The sequence below is a fragment of the Protopterus annectens genome, chromosome 2.part1, assembly GCF_019279795.1.
Source record: "Protopterus annectens isolate FY-2018-M chromosome 2.part1, PAN1.0, whole genome shotgun sequence".
NCBI lineage: Eukaryota > Metazoa > Chordata > Ceratodontiformes > Protopteridae > Protopterus > Protopterus annectens.
Window position 1 is genome coordinate 1,341,131,670 of NC_056729.1, and position 23,167 is coordinate 1,341,154,836.

The 23,167-nt window shown below is 42.4% G+C and overlaps 1 protein-coding gene across 1 annotated transcript in view; it reads left to right on the top strand.

Annotated features, from left to right (window-relative positions):
* Window positions 1-23,167, top strand: part of ACOX3 (acyl-CoA oxidase 3, pristanoyl) — a 1,839,061-nt gene that overhangs the window by 976,672 nt on the left and 839,222 nt on the right. Inside the window, exon 10 of the mRNA XM_044062802.1 lies at window positions 22,655-22,777. Coding sequence (XP_043918737.1) covers window positions 22,655-22,777 — 123 coding nt within the window. The remainder of the gene's footprint in view (window positions 1-22,654; window positions 22,778-23,167) is intronic.

Consider the following 23,167-nt stretch of genomic DNA (forward strand, 5'->3'; position numbering starts at 1 on the left):
ATGGCTCAAACCATCCACTAATGATGAAGAAATTCTTCCGCCTGGCTACAACATACTTAGAGTTGATCGGATAAAGAAAAAAGGTGGTGGAATAGCAGTAATGTTTAGAAATACACTGAATATCATTATGAATCCAACACAACCCCCCCAAGGTCTCTAATATGGAACTACTTGCCCTACAAATATGCCTAAACAACCAAAAGACTATCAATCTAATTGTAGTCTACATCCCACCAGGGAAAAACTTAGAAACCGTGGAGCTAACCCTAAGCTGGCTTACCTCAAACTACCCTCAAGAAACAATTGCACTAGGTGACTTTAACCTTGACTGGTCCCAGTACTCTGACCAGATGAATCCTCTGCCTATTAACCTACATGGCTTCTCCCAAAATATAAAATCCCCCACAAGAGTAGGTAATTCTCAACAAAAAGAAAGCATTATCGACTGGATACTCACAAATAAAGACACTCCTAATTATTCCACAGGGACCCTCCCCAATGATCTTAGTGACCACCTTATCACATTCATCATAAAACATAAATTGGCGTGTACAAACCATCCCATATATAAATTAGTTAGAAACAAGAAGAAATTTGTTCTTGAACAATTCCTTGCAGAACTTAAATCCTGCAACTGGTCCATGCTAAAAACACTCCCCATAGACGAGAGTGTTACATACTTTAATGATACATTCCTAAATATACTGGACTCTCATGCACCTAACCGATCCATCCGAGCCAAAGTCAGGACTGCACCTTGGCTAACCAAGGATACCAAAACCAAAATTAGGCTTAGAGACCAGGCCTGGGTGAAGTGGCGTACCACCAAAGAACCCCTAGATCGCATCAAATTTCAGCAGCTCAGAAACTCTACAAAAACAGATACTACCCGAGACAAAAATAATTATTTCTGTCATCTCCAGGACAAACACCAAAATAACCCAAAGAAGTTTTGGGCAGGCTTCAATAACCTCCTTTATTCGGGGAAATCAACTACCCTACCCCTGAAAAACTTATAGGTAAAGATCCTGAAGTTATAGCTAACTCGTTCAACTCTTTTTTCACTGAGACCGTTCAGGCACTAGCCAGTCAGTTACCTACTTCTTCCACCTCCTCAACCAGTCCCTCTGGCAAAAATCTACCTGCCTTTAGTCTTCAACCAATATCCACCTCCTATATTAGAACTTTATTAAAGAAACTCAAACCATCCACCTTATCGGCTGATCATCTCCCAGCTGAATACCTACAAATAGCATCTGATGTAATAGTATATCCCATCTCAATCCTGATCAATAGAACTATTACTGAGGCCACCATCCCCTCAATCTGGAAAATATCATACGTCATCCCACTTCACAAGGGAGGCACCTCTACGGAAACATCAAATTACAGACCTATAGCAATATTGTCGCCTATAGCAAAAATTATGGAAAGGTGTGCTCATAAGCAACTCCTACACCACCTCACCCTAAACAATCTTCTGTCTAAAACTCAACATGGGTTTCGCCCCCATCATAGTACTACCACTGCCCTCCTTTCCTTTGTTGATTCAGTAAATAACAATCGGAACAACAAATTAATAACCTCTGCTCTCTTTCTTGACTTGTCAAAAGCCTTTGACATGGTCAATCACCAACTATTGCTCCACACCCTTAAATCCCTTCACCTCGATAACCTAGCCCTACGCTGGTTTAATGCTTACCTTTCTGGTAGACAACAAGCAGTCCAGTGGCAAAGCAAACTATCTCACCTGCTACCAAATTCCATAGGAGTTCCCCAAGGCTCTATACTTGGTCCCCTTCTCTTCTCCATATTCATAAACGACCTCCACTCAGTCATCCCTAAAGCCACCTGCATTCAATATGCAGATGACTCCACCCTGATTTGTTCTGATATCTCTCTCCATAATCTTCAAGTAGTCACCCAACACTGTTTTGCGGCAGTTGAAAAATGGTTTTCTGAACGGAAATTCATTCTAAATCCCATAAAAACTAAGCTACTTCTAATCTTCCCAACCTCTGGAATCCCCTTAGGCCAATACCCACCACACTGTAATAATGCGGTCTTTCACGTTCAATCCATCAATGGCACCATCATTGAGCCTGTCACCAACACCAAACTACTAGGTGTTACTATTGATCACAAGCTCAAATTTGATGTTCACATTAGTCAAACTATTAAAATAGTAAACAAGAAACTAGGATCCATGTACAGAATTAAGAACTTTCTAACTCCTTATACCAAACTAACTATAGCACGATCACACCTTCTCTCCACCCTACTGTATGCCTCCCCAGTCCTATCCTTCCTTAATAAAAATGAGCTCAACAAGCTCTCAGTTGCTTATAACCATATCGCTAAATTTGTTACTGGATCACCTTACCGTACTCATCACTGCGTCAACCTAAAGAAACTTGAATGGTTAGAACTACCTAACCTACTTAAATTCAACCAACTTACAGAAGCATTTAAAATAATTAAGGAACCAGAAAAAAACTCCTCTCTGAACAAACTCCTGACCCCGTACTCCAACCTTAACTGCCTCCAGTCGTCTAATAGTGTCCTGGTACAAACCATGAAATCTAATAACTCATGTGGTGATGCTCTCTATGCCAACTCTATTGGAAAGCTCTGGAACTCCCTTCCCAATAACCTAAGACTAACAACTTCACTCAGCCATTTTAAAACTAGTCTCAAGTCATTTCTTAAGGCACACTGGCTATGCCCTTGTGACAATCCTGACTAACCTTATAAGCTGCCTACCACACACACACACTCTCATCTAAAAGGACTCTTCACCTCAAAACTTCTCTTTATCCCTTTTAAACCTATTCCCATATCACCCTATTCCTCTTAGACTGCCCCCTCCGTACAGACATAGAATCAATTTGGAAAGTAGATTTACCCTTCTCCCTCGTGATTAAAGCCCAAACCTCTTTACTTCTTAACCTATCTGTATTTCCTGGTATTTACTCATCATTTACTTGTGGAATTTAATAGAATGTATTTTTAACTAGTCTCTCTGTATTTTGTATACTACGAATGTTGCTTATGTTTAGTCTATCTATTGTTGTTCCTTTCAAATGTGGAGCTTTTCTCCCCGGGTCTCTGCTGAAAAGGGATATGTATCCAGTCAGACTAACCCGGTAAACAAATGTAAAATAAAATAAAATAAATAAAATAACTTTGTAGGCTAATAGCTCCCCACCCACCCTCTCTATTAGTGTCTTGTGTTATACTTGGTGGCTTTGCAGCCCGCGTCTACTGTAAATCTGATCTGGGACCAGGGATGCCAGATTTCCGACTGGCCAGGTAGGGACAAAGTGAACACTAAAAAAAAAAAAAAAAAAATAGAATGTAAGGTCTTCCACGTCTTTAATGCAGAACATCGGAGTTCCGCATTAAACAGAAGTAGCTCTGTGTTTAATTTTTATGTGATTGGCTACTTCTGTTTAATGCGAAACATCGCAGTTCCGCATTACACAGAAGTTGCTCTGTTTTGCAATTTTTTGATTGGCCCGTATACCAGTATACGGGCCAATCAAAAATCGCTAAACACGGAGCTACTTCTGTTTAATGCGGAACATCGCAGTTCCGCATTAAACAGAAGTAGCTCTGTTTTGCGATGTTTTGATTGGCCAGTATACCGGTATACGGGCCAATCAAAAATCGCTAAACACGGAGCTACTTCTGTTTAATGCAGTACATTGCAGTTCCGCATTAAACAGAAGTAGCTCTGTTTTGCGATGTTTTGATTGGCCCATATACCAGTATACGGGCCAATCAAAAATCACTAAACATGGTGCTACTTCTGTTTAATGTGGAACATCGCAGTTCCACATTAAACAGAAGTAGATCTGTTTTACGATGTTTTGATTGGCCCGTATACCAGCATATAGGCCAATCAAAAATCGCTAAATACGGAGCTTCTTGTGTTTAATGCGGAACTTCCGCATTAGACACAAGAAGCTCCGTGTTTAGCGATTTTTGATTGGCCCGTATGCCGGTATACGGGCCAATCAAAAAAAAAAAAAAAAAAAGACAAAGCGGAGGCTGCCCAGGATTTAAACCGGCAGTGCGGGACTTGGGATCAGGCTGCTGATCTCGAGACAGTCCCATCCAAATAGGGACGTCTGGCAACCCTGTCTGGGACACTCCTCCCAGTCTAGTGTCATTAGCTCATTCTACCTGATACAGAGAGAGCATTTGATAAGGCCTTCTGTTTCTCCTTTTTTTCCCTTAAACAAAAAAAAAAAAAAAAAAAAAAATTGCCTGAATTTCCTTATGTTCTGACTGTGCTTCTCAAACATTTTGGAAATATAGAGTGTATTTTAGAGCATTTATTATAACTGTAATTGCCTTAATATTGCTACAACTCAAGTGCTCTAGGTTGCACTGCATCTGAAGTGTTTGTGTGTTTTAGCTGCTTTTCTGTATATATAGACTTATCTGTATATGTAGACTAGTTACTTATTCTGCTGTATTACTGCCACTTAAATCATTTTCAGTTGTGCACTTGCCTTGCTTCATTTAAAAAGTTTTAAATTGCTAATTTTGTAGAGTTTTAATTGCATTTACTGTTTAGGACTACACACTCAAGTGTGTTAGACTTTTCTGTGTTTATTTACTGTATTATTGCATTGTTTAGCCTGTTTCAAAAAAATATATATATATTTATACTACCTTGTTTGCTCGTTTCCCACCTTTTCTATCCAGTCCATATCCCGGGCCTTGCTTGTCTCAGGACTTTATTTTCTGTGCTCAGAGCTATCCAGATCTTGCTGTGGCAGAGGGAAGTCCTACTGCCTACCAGTGGGACTGGTGAGCATTGTACTGCCTATCTAATGCTAGAGGAGTGGTTTCCAGCTCTGAAATTGTAATTTTATTAGCCTTTTTGGGCTGATCTATCCCTTTCAACTTTCTGGTTTAAAAACGCATGTGTTTGCACATTTTTCACATTGTGCAGCACTACAAGGATACAGTTAAACTATTCCAGGTAGCAGAAAGCGTGCTCTTCAAATTTTCCCTTAAAACTAGCTGGTTTCTCAGTAGTAGCACTAAAATCTGAACCCCTGTGACTAGCACTTTCTCTAGAACCTGCTGTAAAGCACTAGGAAGCCTCAAAATGATACAAGCACTCAGCTCTCCTTGTCAATAAGGAGAAATTAATCATAGGCACTAAACAGCCTACAATTGTAAAGTACCTTGCAAAGGTAAGGGAAAACAGCTCTTAAACCTTACAAAAAAGCACCTAAACAGGCATGTCCAAAAGTCAGCTTCCGGTGGTTTCTCCTGTCCACCTGGTGAATCTGGGCATACTGGGGCAATGCGGCAACTGCCTCATGTACACAGACAATCCTCTCCTCCTACCACCCAACACTACAACCTGCGAGAGATGCACTTACATAGCCAAACTGGAAGCAAAGCTCTCTCCGGTCAAGAATGTGCTAGACAGTCAAGAGGAGAAGGCTAACATCTGCATTACACCTCTAGCAACTCATAGCCCTTCAAAACCCACACCATCAACTCCCACACATAGCAACACTAAACCCACATATGCGGAGGCCCTTAACATTAACCTGCCCAAGCAACAAGGACCTCCAAAGCCGAAACGCAAACAAACACCAGTCACAACCAAAGTGACACATAGCTCACAATACCAGTTTGCCACCCAACAACAGCCCCTAAGGCAAGACAATGTACCCAACACTTTAGTCATAGGTGACTCTATAGTCAGGCACACTGATGTCCCACTCACCCGGTTGAACAAGGAGAAAATTACAGTCAGCTGCCTGTCGGGTGCCGGGATCCGCCACATAACGCATGAACTGAAGTCACTCCACAACAAGTATAAATACGACTCTGTCATTGTCCATGCTGGAGTAAATGACTTGAGACGTACCTCCCTGGACTACATGAAAAGAGACACGGAAGAGCTCTTGGATCATGTGACCCAGGCAGGTATGACCCTAACCCTGAGTAGCATCCTGCCTTCACCCAGAATGATACCACAGTATAAGGACAAAATGATTGACTTCAACAATTGGCTAAGCTTCTGGTGTCATTCAAAGGGGATCCAGTATTTGTCTGCCTGGGAAGACATGATCGGCAAACCACGATGCTTTGCCAGAGATGGTCTGCACCTGTAATCCCTGGGATTCAGGTTACTGGCTAAAGCTCTTGCCACCCCTATAGTGCCTTTTTTAGGCAAGGTTCAAATGATAAAACCACCACCGTAACAGATACAAGCATGCAAAATCTGAAGGTAATGCTACTCAATGCTAGAAGTCTAAACCTCAAAATGCACTCTCTCAAGGCACTCCTAAAAATGGAGAACATAGATATCTGTGCAGTGACTGAGACCTGGTTCAAGGCTCCAGAGAGCACCCCTGCAATACCAGGCTACAATTCTTACCACACTTTTCGGCCACAAAATCAAGACCGAAACACTAAAGGTGGAGGAGTGTCCATATTCACCAAGGATATTCACACTTCCAGGCTAGTTGCCCAACACAATGCATCTGAAATTCTCCAGGTGCAACTAACACTAGGTAAGACTGCAATCCAAATTGTAGCTTGTTACAGATCCCCCACCATACCCCAAGATTCTCACTACACCTTCCTAAACATACTGGAAAATATTAAGATACAACCAAACACCCTAATACTAGGTGATTTCAACTACCCTGCCATTAATTGGGAAAACTACTCAGGTACCAACTCCTTTTACCAATGATTCTTGGAATTCGTAAATTCCAATGCCCTGGATCAACTAATCCATTGTCCCACCAGGGGCTCCAATATTCTAGACGTGGTCATTACCAACATGGGAGATAGATGCTCCACACCAGTGGTCACCCCCTCATTGGTCAGGTCTGACCATAAGCAAATCACCCTTGACATCCACATCCCACCCCCACCCCCCAGTAAGGAAACCTCCTTAAAAAACTTCTCCAAAGCCCACTTCATGCAACTGAAGTCAGAAGTGACAAGCTTCACAACACCCACGTGGACGGGATCTGGAAGTTCAACTGCAGAGTCCTACACTAAGGCACTGTACGAGCACATCCATTCGTGCATGAATCGTGCCATCCCAAATAGAACCAAGATGCTCTTCTCCAAAAAAAGGAAGCCAATCTGGTGGTCCTCTGCTATAAACAAACTATACAACAGAAGGAAGAAACTGTTGCAGAAAAGAGGAAAATCCCAGGATGCAAAAAACTCCCTCACCAGCCTCAGTAAGAAGCTGAGATCCCTCATAAAATCCTCAAAAGCTAGTTATGAAAATAAAATTGCCAAAGACAACCACAAGGCATTCTATAGTTATGTCAAGAATCTAAATGGCAATGCTCAGATCTTCTCTGAGCTACAACAGAATGGCATTAAATATACTGATCCCAAGGATATTGCCAGTATCCTGGCAGATTGATTTAGTGCCAACTTCACTCCCCTCTCACCCCCAAAAGATTGCCAAATTCCGATAATGACAGCCACACAGGTAGAAACAGCACTCTCCAAAGCTAAGAATACAGCATCCATGGACCAGATGACATCCCAGGCTGTGTACTACATGAACTACCAAATGAACTGGCACCCCACCTAAGTGTCATGTTTAATCATAGCCTCACCTCAGGCTTCATGCCCACTGAGTGGCGCACAGCTACAGTTATCCCGATCCACAAGGGAGGATCCACCTTGGATCCCGGGAACTACCGTCCCATCAGTCTGACAAGCCTGATCTGCAAGGGCATGGAACGCATTATCATAGAACTTATAAACAAAGACATTGGCAACCTCCAGACACTGGACCCCACCCAGTTTGGGTTTGTGAAGGGCCGATCTTGTCTCCTGAATCTGATTGACTTCTTTGAATCGGTCTCCAGAGCTGTGGACGAGGGTAAGGAGGTCCACACAGCCTATCTGGACCTCGCCAAGGCCTCCGACACCATCTCCCACTCTGGAATCATAGATAAACTTACTAAGCTGGGCATAAATCCCTACGTCACTCGATGGGTTGCCAACTGGCTTACTGACAGAACCTAGACTGTAAAAGTAGCCGACTCCAAATCCAGCTCCAGACAAGTGACAAGTTGAGTACCTCAGGGTTCAGTCCAGGGACCACTCTTGTTTGGCCTCTACTTCTCTGAAGTACAGGCCAACACTAAGGGACTCTGGCTAACAAAGTTTGCAGATGACTGCAAACTGGGAGCCATTATTGAATCCCCAAATTATGTGGATATTCTACAAAAGGGCCTTACAGAAACAGATGCCTGGTGCCAGAGCCATGGGCTCAAGCTTAATGCCAAGAAATGTATAGTCATCCCCTTTGGAAAAAAAACATGTACCCATGAACTACCACATAGGTGGCAGGACACTAAACATCGAAAGTGTGATGAGAAACTTAGAGACACAAGTGGACAATGGTCTCACTTTCGATAACCACATCGCCACAACAGTCAGGAAATCCTTCTACGTGGCACACCTCATCACTAAGGGCTTTTCATCCAGAAAAAAGGAGGTCATTGTCCCAATGTACTCATCCCTCATTAGACCCATTATAGAGTATAATGCCCCATTTGGTATGTACCTCACAAGACATCTGCAACAACTGGAAAGGCCACAGAAATACCTCACTAAAAGAATCACAGGCCTAAAGCAGATGCCATATGCTGACCGTCTAAAAAAACTCCAGCTATACTCTGTGACATATCGTCTACTCAGAGGCGATCTCTGCTTAACATACAAGGCCATGTCAAACCCTGAGCTGTTGGACATGCTCCACTTAAAGAAATCCCAATCCCTCAGAGCCACATGCTCCAGGGATCTAAACCTTATCATCACAATGAACAAAACATGCTGGAGGGATAGGTTCCTGACCCAGAGACTCCCCATATTCTGGAATAGACTGCCCATACATGTCAAGAAGGGCACCTCATTGGCCCTCTTCAAAAGGAACCTTGATGATTGGATGGGAGATAGGAAATTCACCTCGTGGATCATGTCAGTCACCCTGCTAGACAGGGGCCCAGAGAAGTAAATATTGTGGGAAAAAATTTCCAGGGAATTGTTATGGCTAGGCTTGCATAGGCCTTAGGGCTGATAGCCTAGTACCAACCTATGAACCTATGTAGTGTTTTGAGATGTTCTGTATATGGCATGTATTTGAGGCCGCTAATCCTCTTTGTGAGGTATTTCTGCAGGCTTTCCAGTTGTTGTAGATGTCTTGTGAGGTACATAACAAAAGGGACATTGTACTCTATAATGGATCTAATGAGTGATGAGTAGAGGGGAACAATGACCTCTTATTCTGCATGAGACACCTTTTGTGATGAGGTGTGCCACGTACAAGGATTTCCTGACTACTGTGGCGATGTGATTATCAAAGGAGAGTCTACTGTCCACCTGTGTCCCAACTTTCGGTGTTAAGTATACTACCACCTATTTTGTAGTTCATGGGTACAGTGTTTTTACCATAGGGGATGACAATGCACTTTTTGGCATTGAGCTTGAGGCCATGGCTTTGACACCAGGCATCTGTCTCAGTGAGACCCTTTTGTAGGATGTCCACATCGTTAGTAGTCTCGATTATGGTCCTAGTTTGCAGTCATCTGAGAACGTCATTAGCCAGAGACCTTCTATGTTAACCTGTACTTCAGGGAAGTAGATACTAAACAGGACAGGACCCAGGACTGAACCCTGTGGTACTCCACTTGTCACTGGTCCGAAGTCGGACTTGGAGTCTGCTACTTTCACAGTGTGGGTTGTGTCAGTCAGCCAGTTGGCAACCCATCTTGTGACATAGGGATTTATACCTAGTTTACTGGGTTTATCCATAATTCCAGAGTGGGGGATGGTGTCGAAAGCCATGGCTAGATCTAGATAGGTTGTGTGAACCACCTTACCCTTGTCTATGGCTTTGGTGACTGCTTTAAAGAAATCTATCAGGTTTAGCAGACTTGATCTGCCTTTTACAAACCCAAAATGGTTGTGGTCCAGAGTTTGGAGATTACCATTATCTTTGTTTATAAGTTCCATGATGATATGTTCCATGGCCTTGCAGACCAGGCTCATCAGGCTAATGGGGCGCTAGTTCCCGACGTCCATGGTGGCTCCCCCTTTGTGTAGTGGGATAACCGTCACTGTGCGCCATTCAGCAGGCACAAAGCCTGAGGTGAGGCTATGATTGAACATGGTATGTAGGTGTGGTGCCAGTTCGTTCTGTAGTTCGTGTAGAACGCAGCCTGGGATGTAATCTTGTCCCATGGATGCTGTGTTCCTGGCTTTGGAGAGTGGTTTTTACCTGTGCAGCCATGATGACAGCAACTTTGCATTCTTCTGGTATAGAGATGTGCTCTTTCATGGGTGAGAGGGGTGTAAAGATAGCACTGATCCTATCTGCCAGGCTGTTGGCAATATCAGTTGGGTCTGTATATTTAGTGCCATTGTGCTGTAACTCAGAGCAGATCTGATAGTTGCCATTGCGATTCTTGACATAGCTATAGAATGCTTTGTGGTTGTCTTTAGAATCAGTGTTGACTTTGTTTTCGTAACTAGCTTTGGAGCATTTTATCAGGGATCGCAGCTTCTTCCTGAGGCTGACCAGGGAGCTTCTCCACTCATGGGATTTGACCCTCTTTTGCAACAGTTTCTTCCTTCTGTTGTGCAGTTTGTTTATGGCAGGGGACCACCAGATTGGCATCCTTTTCTTGGAGGATAGCGTCTTGGTTCTGTTTGGGATAGCACGATGCATACACTCATGTAAGTGCTTATAAAGTGCAATTGTGAAGGATTCAGTAGTCTTAACATTATTGTCCATCTGCATGGGTGTCCTGAAGTTCAGCACTTCTGTCTTAAGAAGCATGAAGCTGGCTTTGGAGACTTTTTTTAACATGGTTTACTTAATGGGGGGGTGGGTCCAGAATGTGGATATGTAGGGTAATTAGCTTATGGTCAGATTGGACCAATGAGCCGTTGACTTCAGGTGTGGAACACTGGTCACTCAGGATAAACCAAACCTCATAACCAACACAAATAACCACAAAGTTAGCTAAATGCTACTCATTGCCAGAAGTCTCAGCCTCCAGATGCACACACTCGAGGCACATCTCAGTATGGAGAATATTGATATCTGTGAAGTAACAGAAACCTAGTTCAAGGCTCCAGAGAGCACACCAGCACAATCAGGATACTACTCATTCCATACCTTCCAGCATCAGGACCTGGATCATAGCACATAGGGTGGGGATTTATCCATATTCATCAAGGATACCTACACCTCTCTCTGCATGCTCTGTACAGGATAAGTACCCATAGAATGTTGCACAGCAACATTCTTCACACTCCACAGGGGTAGGGCCACAAAAACCCCTTTGCATTCATGTTCTATGAGCCTGACGAGTCTGCTCTTTAAGGCAATGGAGCCAATATTAATGGAAGTCAACAATAAAGAGATTGTGAACCTTCACACAGTTGAGCACACCCAGTTTGGCTTCATCATATGCAGATCACACCTCCTGAACTGGGTGGATTTCTTTGAGACCATTACCCAGGCTACAGATGATAGAAATGAGCTCAACACAGCCTACCTATACTTCATTACGGCGTTTGACACCATTCCCCAGTCAGGTATCATAGATGGACTCACCAACCTGGGCATGAATCCATACATCACAAGATGGATTGCAAACTGACTCACAGATAGATGCCACATACTAAGAGCTGCTGGCTACATGTCAGACTCTACACTGGTAACAACTGGTGGCCCCCACTGTTCAGTCCTGGGGCCCATCCTGTTTGGTATAGACTTCTCAAATGTACATGCCAAAACAGGAGGGTTGTGGTTGACTAAGTTTGCTGGGAACTGTAAAGTGTTTGCCATAATAGATTCCCCGGATGACACAAATATTCTCCAGAAGGGACTCTATGAGACAGATGTGTGGTGTCAGAGTCATGGCCTCAAGCTCAATGTGGAGGAATGCATAGTGATCCCCTTTGGTGAAAACAAAGTACACACAAACTACCACATAGGTGTTACCCACTTAAAACTGACAAGGTAATAAGGGATCTGGGGACACAAGTAGGTAGTCATCTTTCCTTTGACAACCATGTTGCCAAAGTGATTGGGAAATCCTATGTGGCCCACCTAATCAACAAAGGGTTTGCATCAGGATCCGAAGAGGTAGTGGTGGCCCTCTACGCTTAAGTCATCAGACCCATCATTGAGTACAATGCACCATTTTGGATGTACTCGACTACGCATATCCAGCAGCTGTAGAGACCACAGTGGTGCCTCACCAAGAGGATTACTGGCCTCAAATAGTTGTGTTATGCAACACAACTGGTAAAACTAAATCTGTTCTTCGTTGCATACCGCCTACTCAGAGGCACACTCTGCCTAACATACAGAGCCATGTCCAACACATAACTGCTGAGCATGCTCCATCTACAGATAACAAAATTGAGTTGCCCTACACACTCCAGGGATATGAACCTCATCACAACAATGAATACAACATGCTGGTGGGATAGAGTACCATCCCAGACACTTGCCTTACTGTGGAACAGAGTCCCAATGTACATCAGACAGAGCCCCTCACTGACACTCTTCAATAGGAACCTTGATGAGTGGATGGGAAACAGACAATTCATGCCAGGCATCACATCAGCAGCCCCACTAGAAAGGGGCTTAGGGTACTAACTATTAGAACGAGGGCTTGGGAGACTACCCAATGGGGTGGTGAAAGCTGCACAACTTGCCTAGGCTAACATATGCCTTATTGAAGATAGGTTAATAGGTATGTAGTAGACTATGTGACAGGTACATGCCTACAGATAGTAGATATGTACTTCATTGTACCGTCATGTTGTACAGCAGGCACATGGACCACATACACTGTAATGCTTACAGATGCTGGTGGCTGTTATGTACACTGGGTGAGATGTGCACCTCATGTATTTTGTGCCATTGGGATGTGTGCTGGGTGGGACAGTCCTGGATGGCTCCCTGTCATGGTCACCCTCTTACACACATCTCTGCCCATCCATCTTTGGCTTATTATACTGTGTTCCCCCTATATATATATATATATATATATATATATATATATATATATATATACACATATATATAGGTACATAGGTAGGTAATAGGCTATCTGCCTGAAGACATATATTAGTATGGCCAGACCCATGGAGTTAGTTCCCTAGGCCTCTGTGTAGTACAGCTGATGAAGTGCTCCATGGTGTGACAGTTGAGTTTCACATACACTCATCAAGGCTCCTCTGGAAGAATGTCAGTGAGGGACTCAGCTTAATGTAGGTTGGGAGGGAGCCTGTTCCAAAGAAGGGGAAGTCTGTGAGTTATTAATGTAGCCCTCCAACATGTTCTATTTATTGTTGTGATGATGATATCCCTAGAGCATGTAGTACAGTGGGCTTGGGGTTACTTCAGATAGCACATGTGCATCCATTCTGCATTGGACATGGACCTGTCTGTTGGGCAGAGATCACCTGAGTAGACAGTATTCAACAGAGTACAGATTGAGTTAAATTCAGTCTTGTTGCATGGGGCAACTGTTTGAGGCCAGTAATGCTCTTATTGAGGTACGTCAGTGGTCTTTCCAGCTGCTGAAGGTGCCTAGTCAGATTCATCGCAAGTGTGTTGTGGTACTCTATGATGGGTCTGATGACTGATGAGTAGAGGGAACCTCCTTTGACCAACATGCAAAGACCTTGGCAGTTTGTGGGAGCATATAGCATAATTTTCTAACCACTTTGTGAATGTGTTTCTGGAAGTAGTGATGACTATCCACATGTGTCCATAGATCCCTTATTATTACCTCCATATTTAGGGTGTTGGCACCTATGTGGTATTTGTATGACTGTAGCTCGAACCCATAAGTTTGACACGACATCTGTCTGACTGAGACCCTTTTTAAGGATGTCTCTGTTGTCTCAAACATTGATTATGACAACCTTTTTGCAGTCATCCACAAACCTTGCTAAACATAGCCCTCGTGTTTGACTGTATTTCTGAAAAGTATACACCAGACAGGAGGGGTCCCAGGACTGAGCCATGAGGGACATCAGTTGTTACCAGCTTGAACAGGAGACCACAATTCTTACCTTGTGGGATCTGTCTGTGCCCCAGTTGGCGATCCATCAGATGACATACGTGTTTATGCACAGGTTGTTGATTTTGTGGATACAACGTGTGTGTGGGATGTTGGAAAAGGGCTTTTCAAGGTCTATGTAGGCCGTGTGTTGCTCATTTCTTTGATGCATGTCCTGGGTGACTGCCTTGAAAACTGTCTACCAGGTTTAGGAACCATGATCTGCCCCTGACCAAACCAAAATGGGTAGGATTGGGTGTTTGTAGGCTCTCAATAGCTCTGTTTATGAGTTCCATAATGATGGACTCCATGGCCTTGCACATCAGGCTTATTAGGCTTATAAGACAATAGTACCCATGGTCTGTTGTGCACCAACACTCGTGGAGTGTGCCAAACGTTGCTGTAACCCATTCAGCAGTTTCATATCCTGTACAGGTGGTGAGTCTCAACAGACTGTTCAGTTGTAGGGTCTGTTTGTTTTGGAGTTCACATATGACACAGCCAGGGAAAACATGTTATCCCATACACGCCGTGTTTTTAGGTTTGGAAAGAGCTGTTTAACCATTGTATATGTGATTTCTGGGTTTTCACAATCTCCAGGTATGATAATGGCCCTTTTGTCAGTGAGAAGGGGGTAAATATGAATGAACCTGCCTGACAAGATGTTGGCAATGTCTGTCATGTACATGTATTCATTTACAGTTTGCACTGACTCAGAACATATATGAGTTTACATTGATATTTATGACATAGCGAAAGAAAGCTTCATGGTGCTCTATGGACTCTTTGACCATGGCTTGGATAATGTTAGGAGCGCTCATTGTTTCTTGATGATACTGATCGGAGTATTATTGATCTTCTTTGGTTTTTCACTTTCTTTGAACAACTTAAGTACTTGGAGTACATAGTTTGATTATGACAGGTGTCCAATGTATTATATGGGACTGTTTTCATATCAGTGTGTGCACAAGGCAGGATTGGTGAATAGTGACAAGTGTCTGGAGTAAGAACTGCAAATGCCAGATATGTGTGGCCCACTGCTGTACTCAGACATGGCCTAAGTGTGTGAGCATGCCCAGTATGACCTTTTAGTATGTTGCTGACTGAAATTTTCTAAATGAGTTTAAGTGTGTGAGCATGCCCAGTATGAGCATATATACTATATGTGTGTGAAAATCAAGTTGGTTTTTACTTCAGGGCTCACCTTTGTGTTGTACATCGACAGGAAGCACAGTGTGCCTGCAGGGCTTCCATGAGTCATTCTACATACAGTGAGGACAGCTATTATTTGTACATTTCTACCCGAGGTGGCACACCTGATTGTTATTGTGGGTGTACATAGGATGAAGGGTTCACCTGACACTTGTACACATTTGCTAGGCCTGCACTGCTATGTCAGGTACTCCATTTCAGTCTGTACTGTTGCCTATCGTACTGGCTTGAGGCATACCACTGCACTAGAGAACTTAGCTTCCAATTGCACGCATATTAGTTTGTGACTTCATAGCCTACCCAACCCACATCACAATGCCTGGCCTGCTGTTATCTGTCTGCATAGGCCTGGGGGAGGTTACTCATATGCCTCTTCAGAGGGTATGATACAGCATTTGTTTGTGTTTGCGTTTGCGTTTGTCTACATTTGTCCTGCTGGCTGTGACTGTTAGGTATGTGACCCCCCCCAACTGGTATGTGTGAGTGAGTTAAGTTGTGTCTGTGCCAGTGAAATGCTGTCATAGCTTAGTGGTTCAGTACTGTGACTGTAGTGCACAGTATCCTGAGTTCGAGCCCTGTCACTGCTTTTGATTTTCCTGCTGGGCAGACCTGACTGGTTAAGGAACAGTAAAGCAGGTGTGAGCATGTTTACCCGACTTTGCTCAACTTTGCCCGACCTTGCCCAACATTGCCCAACATTCCCCAACATTGTCCGACGTTGCTCTGGTTAGTGTGGTGAGCAGCTACATGCAATTGTATTTAAATATGCTCAATACTGGTAAAATGTGCATAGCAGTACTTTATATTGCTTAAAATAGGGCACGCATGCCTCAGGTGGTGCTGCAGGGCTGCCTATGTCGGATGCACATAGTACACTCCCTATACTTGTTTGAAAACAGGTAGTATCAAGTTAGGCATCCCTTTTACTGTATGTACGAGTCAGAGAGAGGTGTCATTTCCAGGGTTCCTACTGAGTCAGTGTATGTGCTATGCGTGCCTATTTGCCAAGGCCAGGGCATACTGGGCACTCCTTCTTCTGCCTACTGGGGCAGGCTCAGGTTGTTCCTCCTCTGAGTCACGCTGTACCTGTGCAGGCCTTGGCAATGGTGGGGGTCTGTTTGGCCCTGCCCCATGCTGTTCCTGCTGCAGCTGTTTTCGCAGGATCATATTGTGTAGCATGGGACATACCATGACAATTTGGGTACATGTAGTTGGTGAGTACTACAAGGCTCCACCAGATGTGTCCAGGCACAGGAACCGTGACTTGAGCATCCCAAACACACGCTCAATAATGTTTCTTGTTTCTGCGTGTGCCTCATTATGGAGTTCTTGTTCAGGTGTATGTGCATTTCTAATGGGTGTCATCAGCCACGGCTCCAGTGCGTATCCAGCATCAAGTCAAGTCAAATTTTATTTATATAGCACCTTACAGACATAAAATGCCACCAAAGTGCTTTACAAAAAATACAAAATAATAACATTCAAATATAATCAATCATCCTACACTACTAAAAGCCAAATCATAAAAATAAGTCTTAATCTTTGATTTAAAAACTGCCACTGAAGAAGACTGCCGAATATAAAGTGGAAGCTCATTCCAAAGTTTTGGAGGTGCGACAGCGAAAGCTCTGTCTCCCCTCGTCTTTAATCGTGACCTTGGGACCACAAGCAAAGACAAATCTTCTGAGCGAAGTGCCCGAGCAGGAACATAAGGATGCAACATCTCTGATAAATAAATTGGGGTCAAACCATTTAAGGCTTTAAACACTAATAACAAAACTTTAAAACGAATCCGATAGAAAACAGGTAACCAATGTAAAGCTGCCAATATGGGCATAGCATGATCAAACTAACGTTTGCCTTCCAAAAATCTCCCAGCAGCATTTTGAACAAGCTGTAGACGAGATAAGGCACCCTGACTCACTCCAAATAAAATGGAGTTACAATAGTCTAGACGTGAAGTTATAAAAGCATGCACCACAGTTTCAAGGTCACACCTAGAAAAAATGGTTTCACCTTAGCCAAATGTCTTAACTCATAAAAAGAAGATGCCACAACCTTATTTATATGACTCCTAGAACAAAGATCTTTGTCCATTTTTACTCCCATATTAATAACAAAATCCTTCAAATAAGGAGTCAATTCACCACAATCTACCATGGAGGAATCAGTATAACAACTTGAACCAAAGAGCACCACTTCTGTCTTCCCTTCATTAAGACTTAGAAAATTTTCCACCATCCATGTCTTAAGCTCACATAAACAATCCAGAACCTTTGACATTGATCGACCAACAGCCTCATCCAAAGGTAAATAAAGTTGACAATCATCAGCATACAGATGAAAGTCAATACCATATTTCCGTAAGATATCTCCCAGAGGCAAAATATAAATAAAAAACAACAAAGGCCTTAAAATTGAGCCCTGTGGAACTCCCCAAGGAAGATGGAAAAAAATCAGATGAAAAACCACCCAACTGAACACATACCATTCTATCAGAAAGGTAAGACCTAAACCAATTTAACGCCGAACCAGTAATTCCCACATAGTGTTCAAGACGGTGCAAAAGCACCTCATGATCAACTGTATCAAAAGCAGCTATTAAATCCAACAACACTAATAATACAGATTTTCCTCCATCAGTCGCAAGAAAAATATCATTCATAACTTTCAACAAAGCTGTCTCAGTACTATGTAATGGTTTAAAACCAGATTGAAAATTTTCTAGGAAATTGTTTTTATCTAAAAAATCCAACAATTGGCCATAAACACATCTCTCCATCACCTTACTCAAAAAAGGTAACTTAGAAATTGGCCTATAGTTAGCTAACACGGATGCATCAAGCCCCGATTTTTTCAATAGTGGATGTATAACCACTCTTTTAAAATCATTGGGCACAACACCAGAAACTAAACTAGTGTTGATTATTGTCAGTACAACTGGGGCCACTGTTAAAGACACATCCTTACAAACAAACAATGGTAAAACATTGTCAGGAGAACCACTAGGCTTAGCCTCATTTATCATTTTAATCAAGTCTGACAATAATATTGGATTAAAAGTACATAATTTCTTAGAAACCGGAATCGAAGGACCCTGTAAAGAAACTACAGGCACAGTCATTCTTAAATTAGCAACCTTATCCATAAAAAATTTGAGAAAATCATTACATATTGTAGTTGAAGCCTGAACTGGAAAATAATCTTGAGCATTTAAAACAGAATCAATTACATCATACAAAATCCTAGGATTATGAGAGTTTTCAGAGACAAGGTTAGAATAGTATATACTTTTCGCAGATTTTACAGTGTCCTGATAAACCTTCCAACTTTCCCTTAAAGCAATTAAAAATACATAAAGCTTACTCTTCTTCCACTGCCTTTCACATCTTCTACATTCCCTCCTTGCAGCTCGAGTAATATCCGTTGCCCACGGATTTCTTACTGAACTTTTCTTTTTCAAATGCAGAGGGGCAATAATATCCAAAATATCCCTACAGGTCTCATTAAAACAGCTTAATAATCCATTCAATGTAGACCATTCTGAAAAATGAATCATAGCTTCTTTAATTAATAAAGAAAACTTCTCAAGAACGTCTTGATTAAAAAAACGTCTAAGTCTAACTGAAACAGAATGCTTATCTACACTAGGATGCAACTTAACATCAAATACAATAGGTTTATAGTCAGAAAACACAGCATCTTGAATGCAAAGATTTAACACAACAAGCCCAGATGATAATACCAAATCCAGCGTGTGACCACATACATGAGTGGCCCCATCAACACACTGATTTAAACTGAAACAATTTAACAAATCATAAAAATCTGAAACAAGTGGCTTATCTGGACAACAAACGTGAATATTATAATCCCCAAGTAATATAATCTGATCATAGCGTAAAACATACTCAGTCAAAAATTCGGAAAACTCCAATATAAAGTCCTTATTATATCTTGGAGATCTATAAACCACTGCACAAAGAAGTGGACTTAAATGTCCCAGTTCAAATAAACATAATTCAAAACTACTGTAATAAAGTTGTTTAATTAGCAGATTTGCTCTACAAATAACTGCCAACCCACTCTGGGCACACTAATAAGCACACAGTCCGCCGGCACCAATTCATTCACAGTGCTGCATTCACCAGATGATATCCAAGTCTCAGTTATGCAAAATATATCCAATGCATGTTGCATAAAAAACTCTTTTAAAACAAATGTCTTATTAGCTACTGACCTGGCATTCACCAGTCCCCACTTTAAAGTTAACGAAACTCCTGCAGCAGGCAAAGCTTTGGCTACCAGTCTTAGATTCCTCGGATCCACTCCTCTCAAGCAACACCGTTGAAACAGTGGGAAAGAAGCACAATCCCCCACCGAAAAGCCAACAACGGGGATACTCCACGAACCCATAAGATCCCACGTCTGCCAGGACACCAAAGACCCAGAAAACAGCCTTCGTTTAGCTCCCAAAACACCAGAGAAAGAAGCTACCAGTGTCTTCAGTTTGACTAACCGTCCTCCACAGCAACCCCGCTTCTTACGCTTCTTCAGCTTCCTTCCAATAGAATACAACGGCGGGACAGTTAAACAGTACTCCGCCAAAGGATCCAAACAAGGAGAAAACACGCTTCGATAAACACTTCCCCCAAACGGCAGTAATCCAGCAGAGACACCAATATCAATCAATGACCGACGGTCATAAGTAATTGCCAAGTCCACATACTGCCAAACACACGCAAAAAGCAGTAAACATAAAGAAATTGGTAGGGCTCTCAAACAGCAAGCCGAATACACTGGTGCCATCTTATGTGTTTGAAGGGAGAGCAATTCTGCTCATTATGAGGCCCCACTTGGTGACCGTCAGGGATGTCCCCATTGGCAAATCTCTGGTGCAGCTGCATCAGATGCCAGATGTGGGACTCGTGATAGCTTCCAGGGCATCCAGCACACACATTCATTATTATGCCCTGGGCATCACACACAACCTGACAGTTGATGGAGGGGAAGCCGTTGCGGTTGATGTAGACCCTACCCTGCTCACCGGGTGGTGCTTTGATGTGTAAGTGCGTGCAGTCTATTGCACCCACTACCTCAGGGTATTCTGCTATTTGGTGGAAAAGATGCATATTGCTGGCCAATGCCTCATGGGAATTGGGGAAATATACGTGCTCACCGACATGTGCTGACATGGCATCCAGGAACTGGTGCAGTACCCTGGATGCTGATGCTTGTGAAATCCCCATCATATCACCAGTTGATCTCTGGAAGGTACCTGTAGCTAGTATTCTTATGCCAACACATACCTTGGTATCCACTGGGATGGGTTCCTCTCTGTTGGTTCTGTGTGTGAGGCGTGGCCGGCATAGCTCAAAAATTTGCTGCAGGAGGTCTCTGTCCACCCTATAGTGCTCCAGTATCTCCAGCTCATGTAGCCCCTGGTAGGTTACCCTGGGTCTGTACACTCTTCTCCGTCTCCTCACTGTGGGTTGCTCAGCAGCATTCACATCACCACCCTCAGCACCTTGCACATGTTGGTTTATGATAGCAAGAGCAGCCCTAACATTTTGTCTGACTTTAAAGTTTTTAAGCTTTCCCTCCTTGTTTACTGCAGTGTTGCAGAGTTCTTGGGGAAAAAACAGGGAAGAATGCTGTTTGCAGAGTTTAAAGTGCTGGGCTGGGCTGGGCTAGTCTGCTGCCTGTATATTTGGCTGATTCTGATATATTTCACCTGGCAGTTCTGCTAGTTCTCCTTGGTTAACTTACTACTACTTCTTTTCCTTCCTTTTCCCTTTCTGTTTCTGCCCGGGGCAGCGCCATGCAAACAAGCGCAAACACGCGCACACGCTGTTTGCCCGTTTGCAAGAAATTTCATATATTTTCACTGCGTACACCTTTGGTTTCTGGATTTCAAAACGGACAACTGTAGACACGCCTCTTGCAATCCTGAGCAACTCAGGGCAAACACAGGACACTGTGCTCCAATAAGCATACAACCTTTCTGACATACTCCCTCATGATGTCACCCATCTTCTACTCCACTACTCACCTACTCCTACACTTACACTCTTGGGACATGGCTCACATGCTGGGGAAAATTGGGATTCACTGTCCTTATCCTCATTTGCATAGGATTGCCTTCTAATGCTTGGTTACATCTCTCACACTGAGCTTCCCCCCCTTAGCAACCAGTACTCAGTGGCCATGTTGTCTTCAGCCTGCCATTCACCTGCATGGCAGGATAAGCTTTTTAGTGAAAATGCTTATTTTTGGCTATTTTGAAATGATTTTATTGTTTTTTAAGTGCTGCACGTTTGCGCGGCACTGCGCTATGCTTAAACATCGGAGATCGGGTTGAAAAAAATTAGATTTTAATCATTTTAAACATTTAAAAATGGCAATGGCTTTATATTTGGCCATTGGCATGCTTCCTCAACTGGATGCATCCTTTATTTGGAGCTGTCATAGCTCCGTTTAGCAATTTGCAGAACGGTACTCCGTTACCAATGGAGTACATTTCTGCAAATAACACTACTCTTCCACGGACAGGTTAGTGCTTCCTGGATTGCAAATTTACCTAATTTGCATAGCTTTCAGCAGCAAATGAGGTAATTTGCATACCATGACGCTGTCCGTGCAAGAGTAGCTTTAGAAGCTCTTATGCACGCCTCTGCCGGCTGTTGCTGGATCGCTCGGCAGACATATTGGCTGTCTGAGGTCTTACTCTACTCTACAACTCCGTGCAAGCTTTCGTAAATCTGGCCTACAATCTACAATTAGTGATTATACTTGTTGACAATTATAAAACAATACAAAGTCATGAAAGATAACAGTACAAAGTGTAAAGGAAAGAAAGACATATAGTGCTGTACAACACAATTTCAAAACAACAATGCAATATATCATTTTGTGATAGTATCTTATAACACCAAAGTGATGGAGCTATGATTGTACTATTTACAAGGAAGAAAATAATGAAGAGTATAAAATACAAGGTCAAAAATAAAAGGAGTATTCATTACTGAATATATAAACTGTTGAAAATTAAATTAATTATGAATATTATTCAGTGTTGTTACTGCATAAGGATTTCTGCAAGCTGCTGCAGGTAAATCCAAAAATATTTGAAAAAAAAATGGAATTTGTAGTTTTCTGTGTAAATGAATAACTTATTTTTATTCTAGTTGCTGTTGTCTGAATGTTGGTTTATTATCTGTGTGTATGCTATACTATTAGCTATAAAATCCAAACATCTTTCTGATGTGTAGTATTTTTCATGCACATTGTACTAACATTTAACTGACTTGGTCCTAATTTAATTTTTTCAGCAATGGCGTCTCTTTCCTTATTTGGCTGCTTCGTATGCATTAGATTACTTCTCCAGATCTCTGATTATGAACTTTTTTGAGCTTCATTTAGGCCTTATGATGAATGATAAAAGTCAAAGACAGGTAGGAGAAGTTAAATTGAATAATAAGTAGAGTAGTGAACATTGTGTAATTCTGACATTGATGAGAATGCTTTTTAACTATCGAAGCAAAATTTGTTATCATAATGAATGTTATTAATTTAAAAAATAGACTTGCAGAGGTTTCATGGTTTGCCTGTAGCATTTTACGTTGTATTAAACAGATGTTATACTAATATCTGAAATGTGTATTTGCTAGGCATTTACTCAGCCACTTCTGAAAACTAGTATTCTACTTTCTCATTGTAGCTGCAGCTCCTTGTACATTCATATTCATTATTAATGTGGATGTGTTTCTATCTCCTTAGTTTTATTTACTGGGAAGTTATCCAGTCATTTTTCCCATTTTTTTCTTTCCTTGTGCCCACGAACC